Source organism: Agelaius tricolor, unplaced genomic scaffold, assembly GCF_023055355.1.
Source record: "Agelaius tricolor isolate 1412-34295 unplaced genomic scaffold, bAgeTri1.0.p SCAF_1, whole genome shotgun sequence".
NCBI lineage: Eukaryota > Metazoa > Chordata > Aves > Passeriformes > Icteridae > Agelaius > Agelaius tricolor.
In genome coordinates this window covers 43,596,506-43,612,967 of record NW_027269261.1, presented here as the reverse complement: position 1 = coordinate 43,612,967, position 16,462 = coordinate 43,596,506, and the positions used below count along the sequence as shown (strand labels likewise).

Genomic DNA, 16,462 nt, shown 5'->3' with positions numbered 1-16,462 from the left:
CTGCTCAGGAATAGTTCACAGGCATTCTTGGGAGCATGGAAATTTTAATCAGTAAACTCGAATACTCCCGCATTCTTTTCCAGAAATGCAAAGAAGCCTTTAGCATGCTCTTGGTGAGCCTCCAGGGACAGATAAAAAAAGGCCTAAAGTCTCAACATGGAGCAGCAGATGATATTCATATGACTAAACATAAGCTGGAGTTCTACTTTGCAGATTCAAGTTTAAACTGGGATTTCCAACACAACAGCTAATCAGCACTGACTGTACACCTCCAGCCTCACTTATGGACTGATGGTCTCCATGAAGTAGAGATTGCAACAGAAATATTAATACATAAATTATAGATACTACCACAGGTTTCCAAATCCCTGAATACAAATGCAGAACCAACAGAAGAGAGCAGAAGAAAAAGTAAAGAAAAGCAGGGCTGAGGAAAATTTTTAAAAAAAATTACTTCTGATCATGCAAGATTTTGGACAGGAGCAATCTTTAGGGATTCCTGGGTGCATACACTCACCACAGATCAGCATTCCCCAGAACCTTGAATTCCCAGTAGTTTTGATAAAATGCTAATAAATAGCATGCCTGTATAATGGTTTGGTTAGTTTTTCCATAGTATAACCACAGAAGAATAAAGATTCAGCTTGAGCAAGTGTAAAAATTAGCTGTTGTGGAGTCTTAAGTACAGCAGTTTTCAGTTCAATATCTTGAGGTGGCTCTTAGATGCCTAGATTTAGAAAATTTTCTACATGCTTATAATGCTGAACTACACTATTTCTCCTCTTGTTGATGAAATGAACCTAAAAAATACAAAGGCGATGAATAGGATAAAAAAAAGACATTTCTTCACCTAAGTACAATTTTGTAATGACCACATAAGATGTTTTTCTCTATTTCTCTACAAGATTTTTTTATATATATAAATTTATGTGTGGACACACATACAGACTACTATAATATTGGATCCACCAAAGGAATGAAAATATCCCAAAAAATAATTTCAAGATGAGACCACAGAAAAAAAGAAAAATTAGCTCTCTAAGGTGCCACTTTACTGAGCGTGATCACCAAGGTTTAAAAGACACATAACCAGACAGTACATGGAGATTTTTGAAGGATGGTGAAAAGAAAAAGCTAAATTTTGCTTAGAAGGCTTGCAGACTTAAAATTGGACTAATGCCATCTTGAAACATTCCATTTGCCAAACTATCACGTTGTGACATCATGTGTCATTGTAATGCTATTGTTAGCAAATGCTAACTGCTCCATGATGATTCCTTCATCCTTATGAAAAGCATCAATCATCTTTCAGGAATAAAAGCTGGTAAATCATGCATTTATAGTAAATTCTAAGTAGAAACAGATGAAAACTTTTTGTCTTCAAATAAAAACTTTGGAAGATCAGTGTAATATTAAAACATCAAATTATAACAAAGAGCACACTTAAAAAGATAATGAGGAAAGTTTAAGCATGCACACAAGCCACCAAACCTTCCAGCTCTGCATTTCTGTAATGAGATTAACACAACTCCTGTGGCTGCCATCTCCAATCATCACTTAGATTATCGACTGGACTCCAGCCAAGGCTCTAATTACTACACAGAAGCAAAGTCGCTATTACAATAAATTTATTTAATTCTGTGTGACAGCTTACAAGGTTTTCCCCACACAGCACTGGCTCCTATGCACAACTTTGCAGTCCTGTTACCTGTAGTCGCTTCTTTTCTTGAAAAAGCTGGTTTCGTTTTGTGGCTGAAACCTGCGTCCTCTCCTGGGAAGTTGATCTCAAAAGTCTGAGCTCTTTTTCATGACAAAGACCATTTTCTTCATGTCTAACCCTTTGGAAAAAAAAAAAAAAAAAACCAAAAAAAAACAAACAAGAAAAAAACAGCTAAAAATTAGTGGTTTTCATGAGTTTCAGTGTCTTAAGGATTAAACTGATCAGTTTATTTCTGATCAACTGATCAGAATGCTACATGTTACCTTTAGAGTCATAACACTCCACCACCAGAATGATTACATTTCAAACAGATACAGTTAGAGAACAAGAGGTTTTTTTCCCTTGGCATATCTTCCTTTATTATCTCAAACATTTGCACTGTTTTTACAACATGATGAAGAAAGAAAATGGAAAGCTTGTATAGCTTCAGGCTTCCCCCAGCTTTATCATATTTCAGAAATTTATCCATCACTGCCTTGAAAGAGACAAAACTAAGGCATGTAGTTTCTATCAATACAGAGAAAAATCTCTTAGACAGAAGTTTAGAAACTTGCCAAAGCCATTTTTGCAGCTTCTGTCAGCTTTTGGAGACTACATTAGAGATCATCTGGAGTGTTTGCTCCACAATGCCAAATTTTACTTCTCTCTTGCACAGCGAGTTCTTTCAAAATCACAATCAGTGGGCTTCCTCCCAGTCATCTGCACAACCCTCAGTTGTAAATCTTTGCATGACTGGACTCCAAGGTAATCAGCACATTATGTTAAGTATCAATTCCATAATCTGCCTCTCAAAATGCACCTGCAAACAATGCAAATCCATGTTCCCTCCTAAGGGCACGTGCGCTTGCAAGGGGCAATTGCGTTTCTGTGTGCATCTTTAGAGAAAAGTACATGCATCTCCACATAAAGAGTACAGCTACATTTCAGTATCTTCTTTAAAAAATACTGCATCTCAAACAAGGCATGACTTCCCACTGTAATCTTGCAAAGGAAATCCATCCATGCCACATAAAAAACATGCATCGTAAGTCTGGCTTAAGCATGATTAATCACACAATTATGATCTCCATGCACAGGTGTTTAACAAGTGTGTAGAAAAAGAGGTTTTCATCTATTCTGCAGGACCATCAAAAGACACACTTGTTTTAGTCCCACTCTGTGGGCTGCAGAATGTACTGAAAAAGCAAAATAAAGCTTCAGCACTAACATAGGTATCATTAAGCAAGATAGACATAACGACAGTGTAACTGCATTTCTGTATTAACAGCATGCACCAAAGAGACATCCCTATTATGAGGTGCTGGGCCATCACTGTGCCTTACAGACATTACAGGTTCCTGTGGCTCCAACCAACCACACTTCCCAGCAGCTCTGAAGCCACCTTCTTCAAGCTGGAGCTGCATCATTCCTAGAGATGTACATAATGAATTTCCTAATGGCTGGTCAAAATTTAGAAAAACATCCATTATAAACATAGTTTATTTTCAGAACCTTGAAAATTCCATGTGTATCTGTCTACTTGGTACTGCTGGAAGACAAACAAGATCTTTCTGATCTCACCAAACCTGACTGATTGCACAACCACAACACTTGATGTTCCTAAGCTAAACATAACCAAATCTGGCTCCCACCACATGCCCCCAATATTCTGTGTCAATATCAAATGCATTCACTTAAAAACTCATTTCATAATTTAATCAAGTAAAACAAAACTGAGGCATGAATTTCAGCTTCATATCATAAATAAGCTGCCATATACACTTTTCTTGCAAAACTATGAGATTGCCTTGACTACAGTAAAATTGCCATGATCTAGTCTTCTAAGGCTAGTCCAATCATCTCTTTAATTTTCCAGGCAAAAAAAAAAAAGTCTTCTTGGGTATACTGCTTTTGTTCCAATTACAAATGAAAACAAAAACTGAAGCCTACAAATTTTCCATGAGGAAGAAGTTATGTTTTCCGCTGTAGTATCTAAAAATATTGCTGGAACAGAAAGGACTTAAACCCCTGTACAAAAGACAAAGGGTACTCTTGCTGTATCAATGAGTCAGGCACAGACAAAAGCAACATAAAAGGCTACAAGAATCAAGCAAGCAAATAAAAGGGTGTCACAACAACAGTAGTTGAACTTAAGCTCAAAGAAAGGAGTGTGCACAAGACAGAAAAGGGAAGAGGATATTCATCTGACCCTGAAGACTGGCACTGCTCAGACCTGTGCAAAGAGAAGAGTTACAGATGTAATCATCCAAAGAACAGGAACACTTTCATAAATATAACATCTATTTTATATATAAAAGCATGATATATACATTTTACAGGATAAAAATAAGCAAACTGTATCTGAGGAATGCTTTACTGACTCAATTTCCATGACAAAGAAGACAACACTACTTCTAATGTCAAAATCATTACTACAAATTAATGCATAGACCAAACACATATTAATGAAAAAAGAGAGAATGGTGTATCCTAATCTTTAAGGAATGCTAAAACAGCCTCTTAGAGCCTCAGATGGTAAAAGGAAACAGCTCTGAAGGAATGCAGCTTCTTATAAACCATCCTTATTACTAGATGCTATAAATAGAGACTAAAAATACCTTTGAATTCTCCAATTTCACAAAAAAAATCCTATTATCTGTACTGATTTTATCTAATTTTCATGTCTATCAAAAATTACACATGAAGATACTGACTAGCACACTGCAGCCTTTATATTAACAAGCTGCCAGAAAACAAAAGGCTTCTCTTCTTTCATTTGTGTGATTGCATTTGAGAATAGCTTTCAATTCCTATGAAGTATCCTCTTCTAACAACAGTAACTAGGAGCACAGATTAAGGCAGACCAAGAAATAGAGACTATTTTTTTCCCTAACCTATTCCTCTCGGGCCATCTGACACATCTCACTTTCCTCCCATCTTTGAAGTTATCCTTTCAAGATGAGGTTTAGAATTTATTTTTGTGACTTTGTACAGTGCTGAGCTCAATATTGCTATCTAAGAAGTGGCACACAAAAGGAAGTTCCCAAAGATCTATTCATATCAAAAATAATCTGGTTTTTATTTTATATTTAAATATCCTTTCATTGCCTGAAAGGGAGCATCAGAATTAACTCCACAGGGAAGCGTTGCTCAAGCTGCGTTGCTGTTGTATGCTCAAGCTGCCGTGTCAAGGATTCAATCCCATTCTCACTCAACATCAATGAGAAAAACATTCCATTTAATTAGCCAGTTCATCATGATCAATGTTTCTGAGGGGAATTCCGAAAGAATTGTAGAAAGAAAAAAAAAATGGGGGGGGGGGGGGGGGGCAGGGTGGGATTTTCATAAACAAGCTCCATATGGACATGTTAGATGGTCATTAAAACTCTTTATTATAGATATTCATAAGTGTATTCTGCATTTTGAGAAAAATAGAAGCACTGTTTTACACAAAAATGAATCAACAAACTTACCAATTATCAGCAGCCCAGTGCAATGTTGCCTGAACTTGGGTCATGAACCTATCCAAAAAACTGCTAACAGAGGGATGCCTTGAAGGAAGCTGAAATTTTAAAGAATTTTTCTCCTTCTCCAGTTCTTCCAGTTTCCGTCTAAATTTATCAGCTAGAAATTAAATAAAAGATAATAATAAAAAAAAGTTAAACAGTGATTAAAGGATCCTGTTTTACCTGGGGGGGAGGGAAATAGTCTCTCAACAAAAAGTAAAATCCACCTCTCCGATGGTTCTTCTTCTTCCTCTTTTCATAAAATATATTGGTCTGTTCTGCCCAAGGACAAATCAACAAGACTACAATGTAAAACAGCAGAAAACCAAGATGCCAAGCTACTTTTTTTCTACAACAAGGGCAAAACTGCAGGCTTCCCAGTACTTTTTTAATTTCACAGGGCTCCAAAGAATTGGCTCAAAGTTATCATCCATGCTCTTCCTAGAGTAACAGATGAGAATTAAATTCTAGGAAAAGCGCTACTTTTCACTGCTTCAGTTTGTCTTAAAACCTAGACAGCAGTTACATATTTAAGTTCTGACCTTATTAAAAATTTGTATTGTTATTAGGTCAAGAACGGAAGAATCACATATGATAAAAAAGCGTACTTCAGCAGAAAATGCATGTGCAATTATAGCAATTAAACAATTATCACGTTCCAGGCTCTCCTGAATTATGCTCAGTTTATCATCCAAAAATAAAAAGATTTACCTCCAACTTTAAAAAAAAAATAACAGTAGTCCCCAAGACTGCTTTGATTCTACCATAACCCTACACATTTCTTAGAGTAACCACTTCTCTTATATAAGTTACTTATTTGTTTTCTGTCCCTGTGCAGAAAACAAAGGAACATCATTCTAACTACTAATTCTTAATGCAGTACATGTATCTTCTATTGTGCCACTATACCAACAAAATCACATATATGACAGATAACAAGCCTGCCATCCAAGTCAGAACACCTTTGATGATACATTAGTCAAATTAGAGAGTTTTGAGCTAACCCACAAATGGAAAACCTTTACAGTTCAGTACTCTGCTTGTGACCTCACTGCATACAATTTTGTGTGATTAGCAATCCTTTTAACATTTTCAATATGTTACTATCAGAATAGCATCCATCTGTGCATGCTTTTTATTGCTTATTTTCTTTCTTTATCCTCTGAGGGGATTTAACACGAGAAGTTGCTTACATTTGCTGGTTTAGAGAAATTATGCATTTTTTACAATAATCTATCATTAGTATTGATCTCCATTCTGCTTCTGTGCCAACAGGGTAGAATAAAGACAAAGACCTTCCTAATAAAACTAGATCTTTTCCCTGTCCCAGCACACTGCTCTCCAGGGTGAACTCACTTTTGTGTTGTCATCCACACGCAAAATGTCAGAAGGCCCTTGCTGAAATGAGCACCCTACCCTTCATGTTACCCATGCACATAATATCCCTGCAAAGTAGTGGAGGTGAACCACACCTGTGATGCATTTCTCAGGGGCCACAGCTAAGCAGATTTACCCTATCCCTATCACCACACTGGAACTGAAATGTGAGCTGAGATCAGACTCCCAACCCCATATTTTGACCAGAAAAACATACCAGCACTTGCATGCTAATGTGCCACTTGGCATTTCAAACTCAACCATCGAAAACACCACTGTTACAAACAGAATAGTGAGGGCTGAGAGGGTTGGCTAGTGACCAATGACCACTGAATGCCAAACCACATGGAAACACTTCCTTTTACTCACACCATTCGCCACTGGGTTTCCTGGGAGTTGTGGCAACCCTCTATAGCCATTTAACAACGTCATCATTGTTCTTCGCCATAATTATGCTGAACTGTGTTTGTGTGTCCAGTTGTTCCATCGTTCTACTCCTACCCCTCCTGGCCCTAGAAACACGCTATTTTGGGAAGGGAACAGATGAGGGAATCCACATGCCAATTCCTTCTCTCTCTCTCATTAAGTCTTGGCTGCATCCTGCTTCATATATTCCAATCTACACAGTATTCAATTAGTTTCTACTAACAGACGTTTCTAAACAATTTGTTCCAATGGCATCTTATAAGTAATATGGCTGCTCATATTCACTTAGCTCTCTGCACTAAATGTTTTTTTTACCCTTTTTCACCATCACACTTAAGGGTTATGACTTAAGAGACTCCAGCACCAATGAGCTGAACACTGCAGCAATCAGCTTTTAGAATCCTCTCCTGGAAAGGAGATCTGTGCCATTTGACCTGGGTGATATCTTTAGTGCATGGAGAGACCCAAGAGCCTCAGTGCCAGCTGCAGAGCAGGGAACCATGCAAATAAGGCTCATCTCAATCCAGCTTTTAGTGCTGCAGAAATCTGGATCAAACACAAGTAATGGAAATTATCAGAAGTCTAGCCAACAGGATGTGAAAGAGGGAAATAAGCAGGGTTCCTCAGACTAGCAGAGATAAAGACTGAGGTAACTTCCAGTACTACTACAAGCCAGCAAGCTGCAAAGAAAGCAGTAATAGAATGTTCTCTTAGAACTTGAGTCCTCAGTAACAAACCTGAGTTGCAGCAAATGGTATGTGAAAAAAACACTGGATATAGTGAAGCACTAAAACTAACTGCCAGGGTTAGACAGGAAATCCCCTCCAGTGTTGGTTTTCAGGTCAGACAAACATCTCTCAGGAATACCTCTGGCAGAGTTTAAGGGTTGAGGCCAGAAAAACCAAATGCATTCCCTTGTTTGAACAAGGGAAAGTGCCAGATTCTGCACCTGAAATGGGTCAGCCCTGGATGTATGGACAGACTGGGGAATGAGATGCTGGAAAGCAGCACCATGGAAAGGGACCTGGGGACCCTGGTTGATGACAAGTTGGACACGAGCCAGCAGTGTCCTGGCAGCCAGCAGGGCCAACCCTGTCCTGGGGAGCATCAGGCACAACATCACCAGCCAGGAAGGGAGGGACTGCCCTGCTCTGCATCGGGGCAGCCTCATCTCAAGTGCTGGGGGCAGTTCTGGGTGCCACAATATGAGAAAGACATTGAACTGTTAGGGAGTGCCCAAAGGAGAGCAATGAAGATGGTGAAGGGCCTTGAGGGGAAGGAATTTGAGAAGTAGCTGAGGTCACTTGGTCTGTTCAGCCTGGAGAAGACTGAAGGGAGATCTCATTGCAGTTACAACTTTCTCATGAGAGGAAGAGGAGGGGCAGGTATTGATCTCTTCTCTGTGGTGACCAGTGACAGGACATGAGGGAATGGCCTGAGGCTGCATCAGGGGAGGTTTAGGCTGAATATTAGGAAAAAGGTTCTTCACCCAGAGGGTGGTTGGGCATTGGAACAGGCTCACCAGGGAAGCTGTCATGGCACCAAGTCTGACAGAGTTCAAGAAGTGTTTGGATAATGCACTCAGGCACATCATGTGATTCTTCTTCTCCTGCCCTCTGCAGGGTCAGGAATTGGACTTTGATGATTCTTATTCCAACTCAGAATATTCTGTGTGATTCTGTGTGATCTCTTCCACTATATTTTCTAGGATTTTTGAGCCAAGAAGCAGACACAGAAGGCCTTTGCTATTGCTAAGTCATCAGACTCACAGACACAACTTTCTTTTACTTTCATTTTAGTGTTTTAACAAGTTATTCCAACAGAGAAAAAAATCCAAGAACTTGCTGATAGACTGAGACACCAAAAGAAACCACATGCACTCCTTATGCATTACAAGGAAAGGCTTAATACTTTCTCTATCCCATTCCTTACTTCAAAATAAGTTACTTAGTGGACAGCTTACATGCCAAAAGCAATCCCCCCCGCATTTGATGACGTTCTTAAATTAACAAACTTTCAGGTAATCAATACATACTATTTTACAGAAGCATTTAAAATAAGGCCTAATTCTCTTTATCAGCATTTTATTTCACTACATTCTGGTTCCAGCTTGCTGCCTTGAAGAGTCCTACAGATGCCCTAGACAAAGCTCCTACTTCAGACCAAAGAGTAAAATTTAACTCTTAAATTACCCTCCACTGCAAGCCATTACTGTACAATCCACTACTGCCAGTGTACCTCTGACATCCCACTCACTTTAAAGCCAACCATAGCACAGACCTGGAAGATGCTGACTAACTGCTGTTCTCAATTAAACAAGCAGCAGTCTGAGAACAGTAGTGTCTCCAAAGATCATGCTTTGTAATAGCTTTGAGTAAAGGAAGCAATTTCCATAACTTCTAATTGACCATGTGAGAACATCTGGCTACCTCTCTACTTTTTAAGCACTCTAACATTGGTTTTATTCCTCCAAAGAAAAGATTCTCTTTATCAGAACGATTTATCATCATTTAAAAAACATTTAAGAAAATCATCTCAGTAAGGACAGAACCTAATTTGCTATGTACTGCATATATTTATGTTTATTTATGTCTGCGTTAATAAGTGGGAAGATAATCAATCATGCTATTCTACGAATTGCTGGGCATTAAAAAAGTGTTCCTTCAGCTAGCTCAACTAGGGAAGGTCATTTGATCTTGCTCCACAATTCAGCTAATAACCTCTTCCCCTTTGCCCTTGCATCCCCAAAAATCTGAAGGCCCTAAAACAGGATTTAAGTAGGATTTATAACCATAACTCACACGCTGCAGCTCTAAAATATTTTTTCTTGCCTGCTAGAGAACTTCTGGAAACACAATCTCCCCATTCGCTTTCTTAAAAACAGTCAGGGTCCAAGTTGATGGAAGTGTCTTGTATGCTCACCACCAGAGATAGTTAAATAGTTACGTATTTTGTAAGAACCAAAGAAGTCCCAGGTTCAGAACCAACAACCCCTCTTGCAGCCTGTATCCAGAACTACACACAGTAACAGGACTTTAGAGGGGAGACTAAGAACCAGGGTGCAAAGTGCCCCCTTGCTGTTCCCGAATCTCTAATGTCTGTCAGCTAAAAAACTTCCCTTCTATCCACCAGAAGCTTCTCTTCTCAGGGTATCTATGCTTTTGGTCTACAAAGTACATTATAACAGAATACAAAAATTGAATCATGGATTATTTAAACACATACCCCATATGGTAACTTGAGGAGCCTAGTGTGAAGCTTGAATATGTGACTGAAACACATCTGGAGAGCAGACTAGTAAGCAAGGTGTCTACAGCCCAGTTACTAGCTTGGCCTCCTGCAAAATAACTTGCAGGAGAAAATGCAGACCAATTCATATCCAAATATGACACATAAAGACATATACTGTGATAAGAACTGAAGGCATTACAAGCACCTGGAATACCTATCTGCTCTTAAGGATGAAATATCTATTTCATTATTTAACCATTTAACAGTACCAAACATATACACAGTCGAAAGTAAAGACACTTGATATGTATAAAATGCAGCTTCAGATTACTCTTGGATAGTCAAACAGCTAGCCCTTACCATGTGCTGTCGGTCATGAGTATAGACCAAACCTTTCCTACCTTCCATTCAGCCCTATATGTGGAAAACAGCAAAATAAAGCCACTGTCAACTCAAGCTGAACACCTGGGCAAGGCTGACTCCAAGAAGTCATGGGGCTGGGGACAGACACCACTGAAGCAACAGGAGAAGCAGAGTTATGCTTACCCTGCTGACTGTGGATTAAAAGGAGAATATTTGCAGAGCAAAACAGTTCAGTATTGAGGCCCCAACATCTGCATTTTGGAAGGTCCTACTTCAAACTAGGTTTAGTGCAATGCCTTGGATCAAGAACAGATAGTTGAACTCCTCTGGTAGCTCTACAGCACATCTTCAGACTTTGCCTCACTTGAAGAAAACCAACCCATTGTACTACAAGACTGCTCTACAGTGCAAAGCAAAGCATAGCAAATGGGACAATTGGGAGATTCCTTCCAAAGGCTCATGCACCTAATCTGAACTAAAGCTATATTTAGGCTGGGGTCCATTAAATACATCCAGCAGTCATGGAAAAAGCAGTTCCTGGAAAGGCCAGTAAGCAGAGGCTAAAGCTTTCCAGCCAAGGCTATAACCCCCGGGGTACCACAGCCAAACATTCATGTTCAGCTCATAAAAAGGTAGAGGAAAATGCAAATGTAATTATCCCACTTGCCTACCACTTAACTTTTTCCATTCCAGTCAAAAAGGCAACTTTGAGCAATTTCACACTCCAGCTCTGCTCCTGAACGATTAAGACTACCTTGAGGAACAGCAGAACAAACCAAACTCCTGGCTGCTGAACACCCTTTGGAGTCAGAAGCTACTGCCACAAAATTCACCCTAAAGCAGGAGGGCCAAAAGCTGCAGGAGCTACAACTCCATCATTCCTTGCTTTGTGTGTATTCCTCAGTTATTTCTCAGTCTTAGTACAGATGATAAAGCCTTCTAATTCTTGCTGAGATGCTCCATTGATGGTTAGTTACCTCCAATAGTGCTGATTAAAGTTAAAAGACTAGCAATGAGAAGAGTATAAGAGAGTAAGTCTCCTGCATTTTCTGACAGACTCAAGATACCAGAGTAACCAAAATATCCAGCAATGACCTGATGTAGCATTTGATGCCACAAGCTCCCCCTGCTGCAGTCAGTATCAGCTGCCTATCCTCAGATTCCTTCTCCTTTCCTAGCAATGAGACCCCCTATACATAAATCAGGTGGAGGAGGAAAGGGAAGGAAACCTGGTACTCAAAATAGTCCCTTCAAGAGAAGCAATGGAGAACACTGTCTACAGGATTTCTTAAGAGGGAGGACAGCTCAAGCATGCTCTCTGCCTCCCTGCAAGCTCTGCATTTTCCACCCATCAGTTCACACAAATTACAACCCAGGAAATTGCTGCCTCCTTAAAATATATAACATTTCAGAATTTAGTGTACTGAACATCTGTGTTGCAGCAGAATTGGGAAGTCTGAAAGCTTTAAAATATACAAGAACAGACACTTTTTAGCTGTTATTACAAAAGGAAGCATGACACATTGGCAGATATTTCCCTCCTCTAATTTATATTGAATTTAGGAGCATTCATTTAGGATTGAACAAAAAGCTACATTCTTAGACATTTTAACAGATGCTTCCTCAAAAGCACACCACCAAGATTTCCACCTACAGTTTACACCTCCAGTTAACACTGGGAAATCTATCTCCCCAGAAAGAAATTTCTCCCCGGAAAGTCCCTAACGCAAAGCTTGGGGCAGACTTTTATGATAAATTTTGACCAGTGCTCCACAGCAGCAGCATGACTGACAGACTGTCACTTGGATCTGTGCTGTGTTCTCTGGCCCTCAATAACAACACTCAACGGGATTTAGGGGCACGAGCCACAGAACTCCACAGGTTTTGTGAGAGTGTAGGTGCAGTTACTTTCAACATCAGCAGGAACATAAGCAAGAAGCCACAAAGCCAGAAGGGCTTTGTTCAGCACACCTCTGGGAAATTTGAGGGTTGAGAGAAAAATATCCAAGCCCTGACTTGGACAATTAATCTCTCTGGTTACTTGGCCAGCGTTAGAAAACTTTTGCTTTCTCATGCTACTTTCTCCTCACCTGGCAATGTAGGGTGAACTACCCCCACAGCTGTTATTTCTGGGCTGAGTCTAAGGACAGTAGAACTATTTGGATAAACTTACATTTTCCTGTAACATGACTATCCTGAAAGGAAAGTAGTTATTATTATAGCATCTCACAGAGGAGCCTCCAATAGAGGTTCCAACTGCACTACACTAGGCTCAGACAAGGGGGGGTAGGGGGAAAGAAACCCTACTCCAATAAATTTACAATCCACAAAATAAATTACAGGCAAAGGGACAAATGGAGAGAACAGTGCATCAGACCCATACTCTGGGTGAAAATTAGGGGCAATAATTTCAGCATACTAGAAGCAGCTTAATCTCCATTGCTCTTAATCTGAAATTTCTGAAAAACATTGAGGTTCTATAGTATCTTTAATAGCAACATTTTTAATATTAGGACCATCATAAATATTTCACATTAGATCATAAACTAACTACTTCCATAATTTTCTAAATGCAGAAGTAATCACATTTTTTATGTGCCTGACATGCATAACAGTTAGTGAAATAGTGGGCAGTTTTCTGTATGTGACAACCTTAGTAATTAATCTTTGTAACTGCATGAAAAGTACAAATCCATACAGCTTCTATCCCCTATAGTCCTTCTCTTCAGATTTTCTGCATTTGCAAATTCCTTCAAACATCACAAGAATTCAAAGATAGGCATGTGAAAATTGGAGACATCATTTCTCCTTTAGCCAGTTCACAATACAAATTAAACAGTGCCCCACTGACTGTTTGCTTTCCACAATCTTTCACAAAGTTTCCAACAAAACCACAAAGATCCTTACATTTCCAATATGACTTTACAATAAAAATAACTTACAGTAACATCAAAAGATACACTAAAAGGGGAAAAAAGCTGATTGCTTGTGCCCTTTATTTGATAGCAACATTATTCTGCAAGCAGCGCTGACAGTACTGTCACTACATATGAGATTTTAGAGAAATGAAGAAAAACACGTACCGCTGACTCCAGGTCAAATTTCTATCTTTAAAAATGTCAGGCTATGCAGCACAACAGCACAGACAGCTATTGTGAATAAAATTGTACTCTAAAAGAGATCTCACAAGGCAAGGAAGCTCACAGAGATCCATGCAAAGCTCCTTGGCTGGCAATACAGCTTATTCTTTTATTGGAGATGCTAGAAGAAAAGGCTTGGTGGATGCTTCCAATCTGTGCAGTTCATACACAAGAACTGTCAGCTGTATATCAATGTCAACTGAAGGGGATTCAATCCCAGTTCACCATGTCCCTTTCCTTGCCCCAGGAAGCTCTAGGCCAACATCCATACATCTTCACTGCCTCTGAATAAATGCCATGGATTGATCAGAAAACAGGTGACTTAATTAACAGTAAACCATGCAGTGCTCTACAACTAATTGCATTATATTGTGAGATATCTGTCATTTTTTTAAAGATCTAAATTCTCCAGAAAGAAATTTTGATATGGGATTGTCTATATCTGGGCTTTTATATCAAGGATTTTGTAACTAGAGACAGACAGATTTTGTTGGGACTTTTCTGTACCAGGCTCTATTTAAGAACATATTGTGAATCTAAAGTGCTTTGATCCAGCTGTCAAACAAAGAAAAGGATCCTTATTATTGCCTAACCTGAATATATTGAGAACACCATCCTAAAGCATACTGTTTAAAAGATTTTATTTTTTTCACAGGAGAAACCACAAGGTAGCATAGATAACATAAGCAGTGTTTCACAAAGGCTTATCTTCATACTTTTAAAAGCCATGTTGCAAAAATGCAGAACAAAGCAGCAAAAAGTCTAGGTTAAGGAACACCAATGAATAGATGTAGAATTGCTTTCAGTTGAAGTTTGAAAGAAAACAGCACAAATTTTGAAGTGTGCTGTATATTAAATTGTATTATGTTTCCCAAGGACTAAAATAGGGGAAGAAATCAGCTTGCAGTTCTGCTTAAGCCACCAGCTACAGATCAACACCATCAGAACAAAATGCAATTAGGCAACGTTATCTCCCTTCTGTGGCAAGGCATGCTGATGAAAAGGTATAAAATACTATTTCTTATTGATTGAATATTACACACAGAGAACTATAAAGAGAATACAAATGTGTGCATGTGGCCCCAAAGCAATTGCTCTGAAAAGTGCAGTGGGGAAACTTGAAGCTCCTAGAAACAAAAGGGGAGAGAGAAAATAAAGTAAGTCTTTGTGGTACCAGAGCTGAAAACAGTACATTCATTCATTATGGATGAGTACCTGGATGCCAGAATTTTACTTTAGGTTAAAGCAATCTTTTTTCCTGCCTCTCTTGTTCCTGGCATTCTCCTTCTTGAGCTCCCACAATACTGCTCAATGTTTGTTTGTATTCCAGGTTCCCACTCTCACATTTAATACTCTACATAATCTCAAATATATAAATCTAATTTCATTGTTTCTTCTTTATTCCCAGTGCTCTTCAAGAACTAAAACTTTACCATCAAATTGAGCTTATAGCCTTCCCCAAGTACGCTGCACCAGTAGATGCAAAACCAAAACTTGTTTTAAAACTTTATTTCAAAAAATAAGGGCAAATTTTAAAATAGCAAATAAAAGATGCTAACTTAGTTCAGCCTAGTCACTTTTCCAGTTTCTACCATCCATCACTGTTCTAGCACACAGCAGTTACACTGTTCTGCTTTATACAGTAAAGGCCATATCCTAAGAAATCAAGCAATAAGAGAGAACGGTTGACAACATTTGTCATTTGTTCTCAGACTATTCTGACTGTTGAAACAAAAAATGGATTATTAAGGTCATCTAGTCCAACCCAACTGCAATAATCAGGGATATCTTCAACTACATCAGGCTGCTCAGAGCCCCATCCAGCCTGACCTTCAGTGTTGCCAGAGATGGGGCATAAATCCATCCATCACCTCTCTGCACAACCTGCTCCAGTGTTTCAAGCACACTCATTGTAAAAAATTTCTGCCTTCTATCTAGTCAGATCCAATAATTTCTACCAGGAAATTATTGCTCCAGGAATCAGGATCTAATGGAAAAGAAAATAATTTAAACACAGAATAGCTGCTGACTGTCAATATTTGGTGATTGGCTTCCTGCCCTTCCATTTGAACTTGGCCTTACTAATTAATTCCCTCTCAGCAATTCACAGGTACCCTTACACCCCAGTTTCTCTCCTCATTGTTTCTGCCCCTTGATCCTCTTCCCATATCTTCCAGCTGGCATCTGCTTCCCTAGTCTTTTCTAAAAACAGAAAAAGAAATACAATTTTTTAGCTGTCTGACTTGCACCTACAGTTTATTTAGCTTACACATACAAGTACTAAGCTTTTGTCTATTTCCTACCTACCATCTTCAACATTGCTTTCCCAAGTCTGTCTGTGGTACCAAAGCATAAACACAAAACAATTTAAATAATTTGGGGCAGTGGAACTGTACTTGGATCCTGCAGCTTCCTTTGGAAGGCCAAAAATAATATAAAATATCAAATGTAAAAGCTGTGTACCCTTTTTTATTTTTCCCCTCTGGAAATTAATCCCAAGCATACTTTGTACTATTGATCCTGAATTCAAAAACATCCTGCATTCCTGACATTCCCCAAAGTGTCACCAAATTCTGTGAAAAAACCAGAAACTTCGTGGGGGCTCAGAGCACTGCATGAAGTGAACTTCTCTGAAGAAACAGAGTCTCAGGCTGAACTGGATCAAAGCCACATCTCACTGCAAGAACCTCAGAGGAGGCATCTCCTCAGCTATCAAGCCA

General features: G+C 39.0%; 1 protein-coding gene across 5 annotated transcripts in view; it reads right to left on the bottom strand.

The window, feature by feature from the left end:
- Nucleotides 1-16,462, bottom strand: part of DISC1 (DISC1 scaffold protein) — a 189,636-nt gene that overhangs the window by 128,551 nt on the left and 44,623 nt on the right. For 3 of the 5 annotated variants that reach the window (XR_011679948.1, XM_071431789.1, XM_071431798.1), the window contains exons 4-6: nt 5,173-5,323; nt 3,909-3,932; nt 1,709-1,838 (exon numbers count right to left, since the gene is read on the bottom strand). Coding sequence is in view for 4 of the 5 variants with exons in the window: in XM_071431789.1 (XP_071287890.1) it covers nt 1,709-1,838; nt 3,909-3,932; nt 5,173-5,323 (305 nt within the window). In the remaining variant the exon portion in view is untranslated. The remainder of the gene's footprint in view (nt 1-1,708; nt 1,839-3,908; nt 3,933-5,172; nt 5,324-16,462) is intronic. The other 2 variants (XM_071431804.1, XM_071431813.1) reach the window with 1 other exon arrangement.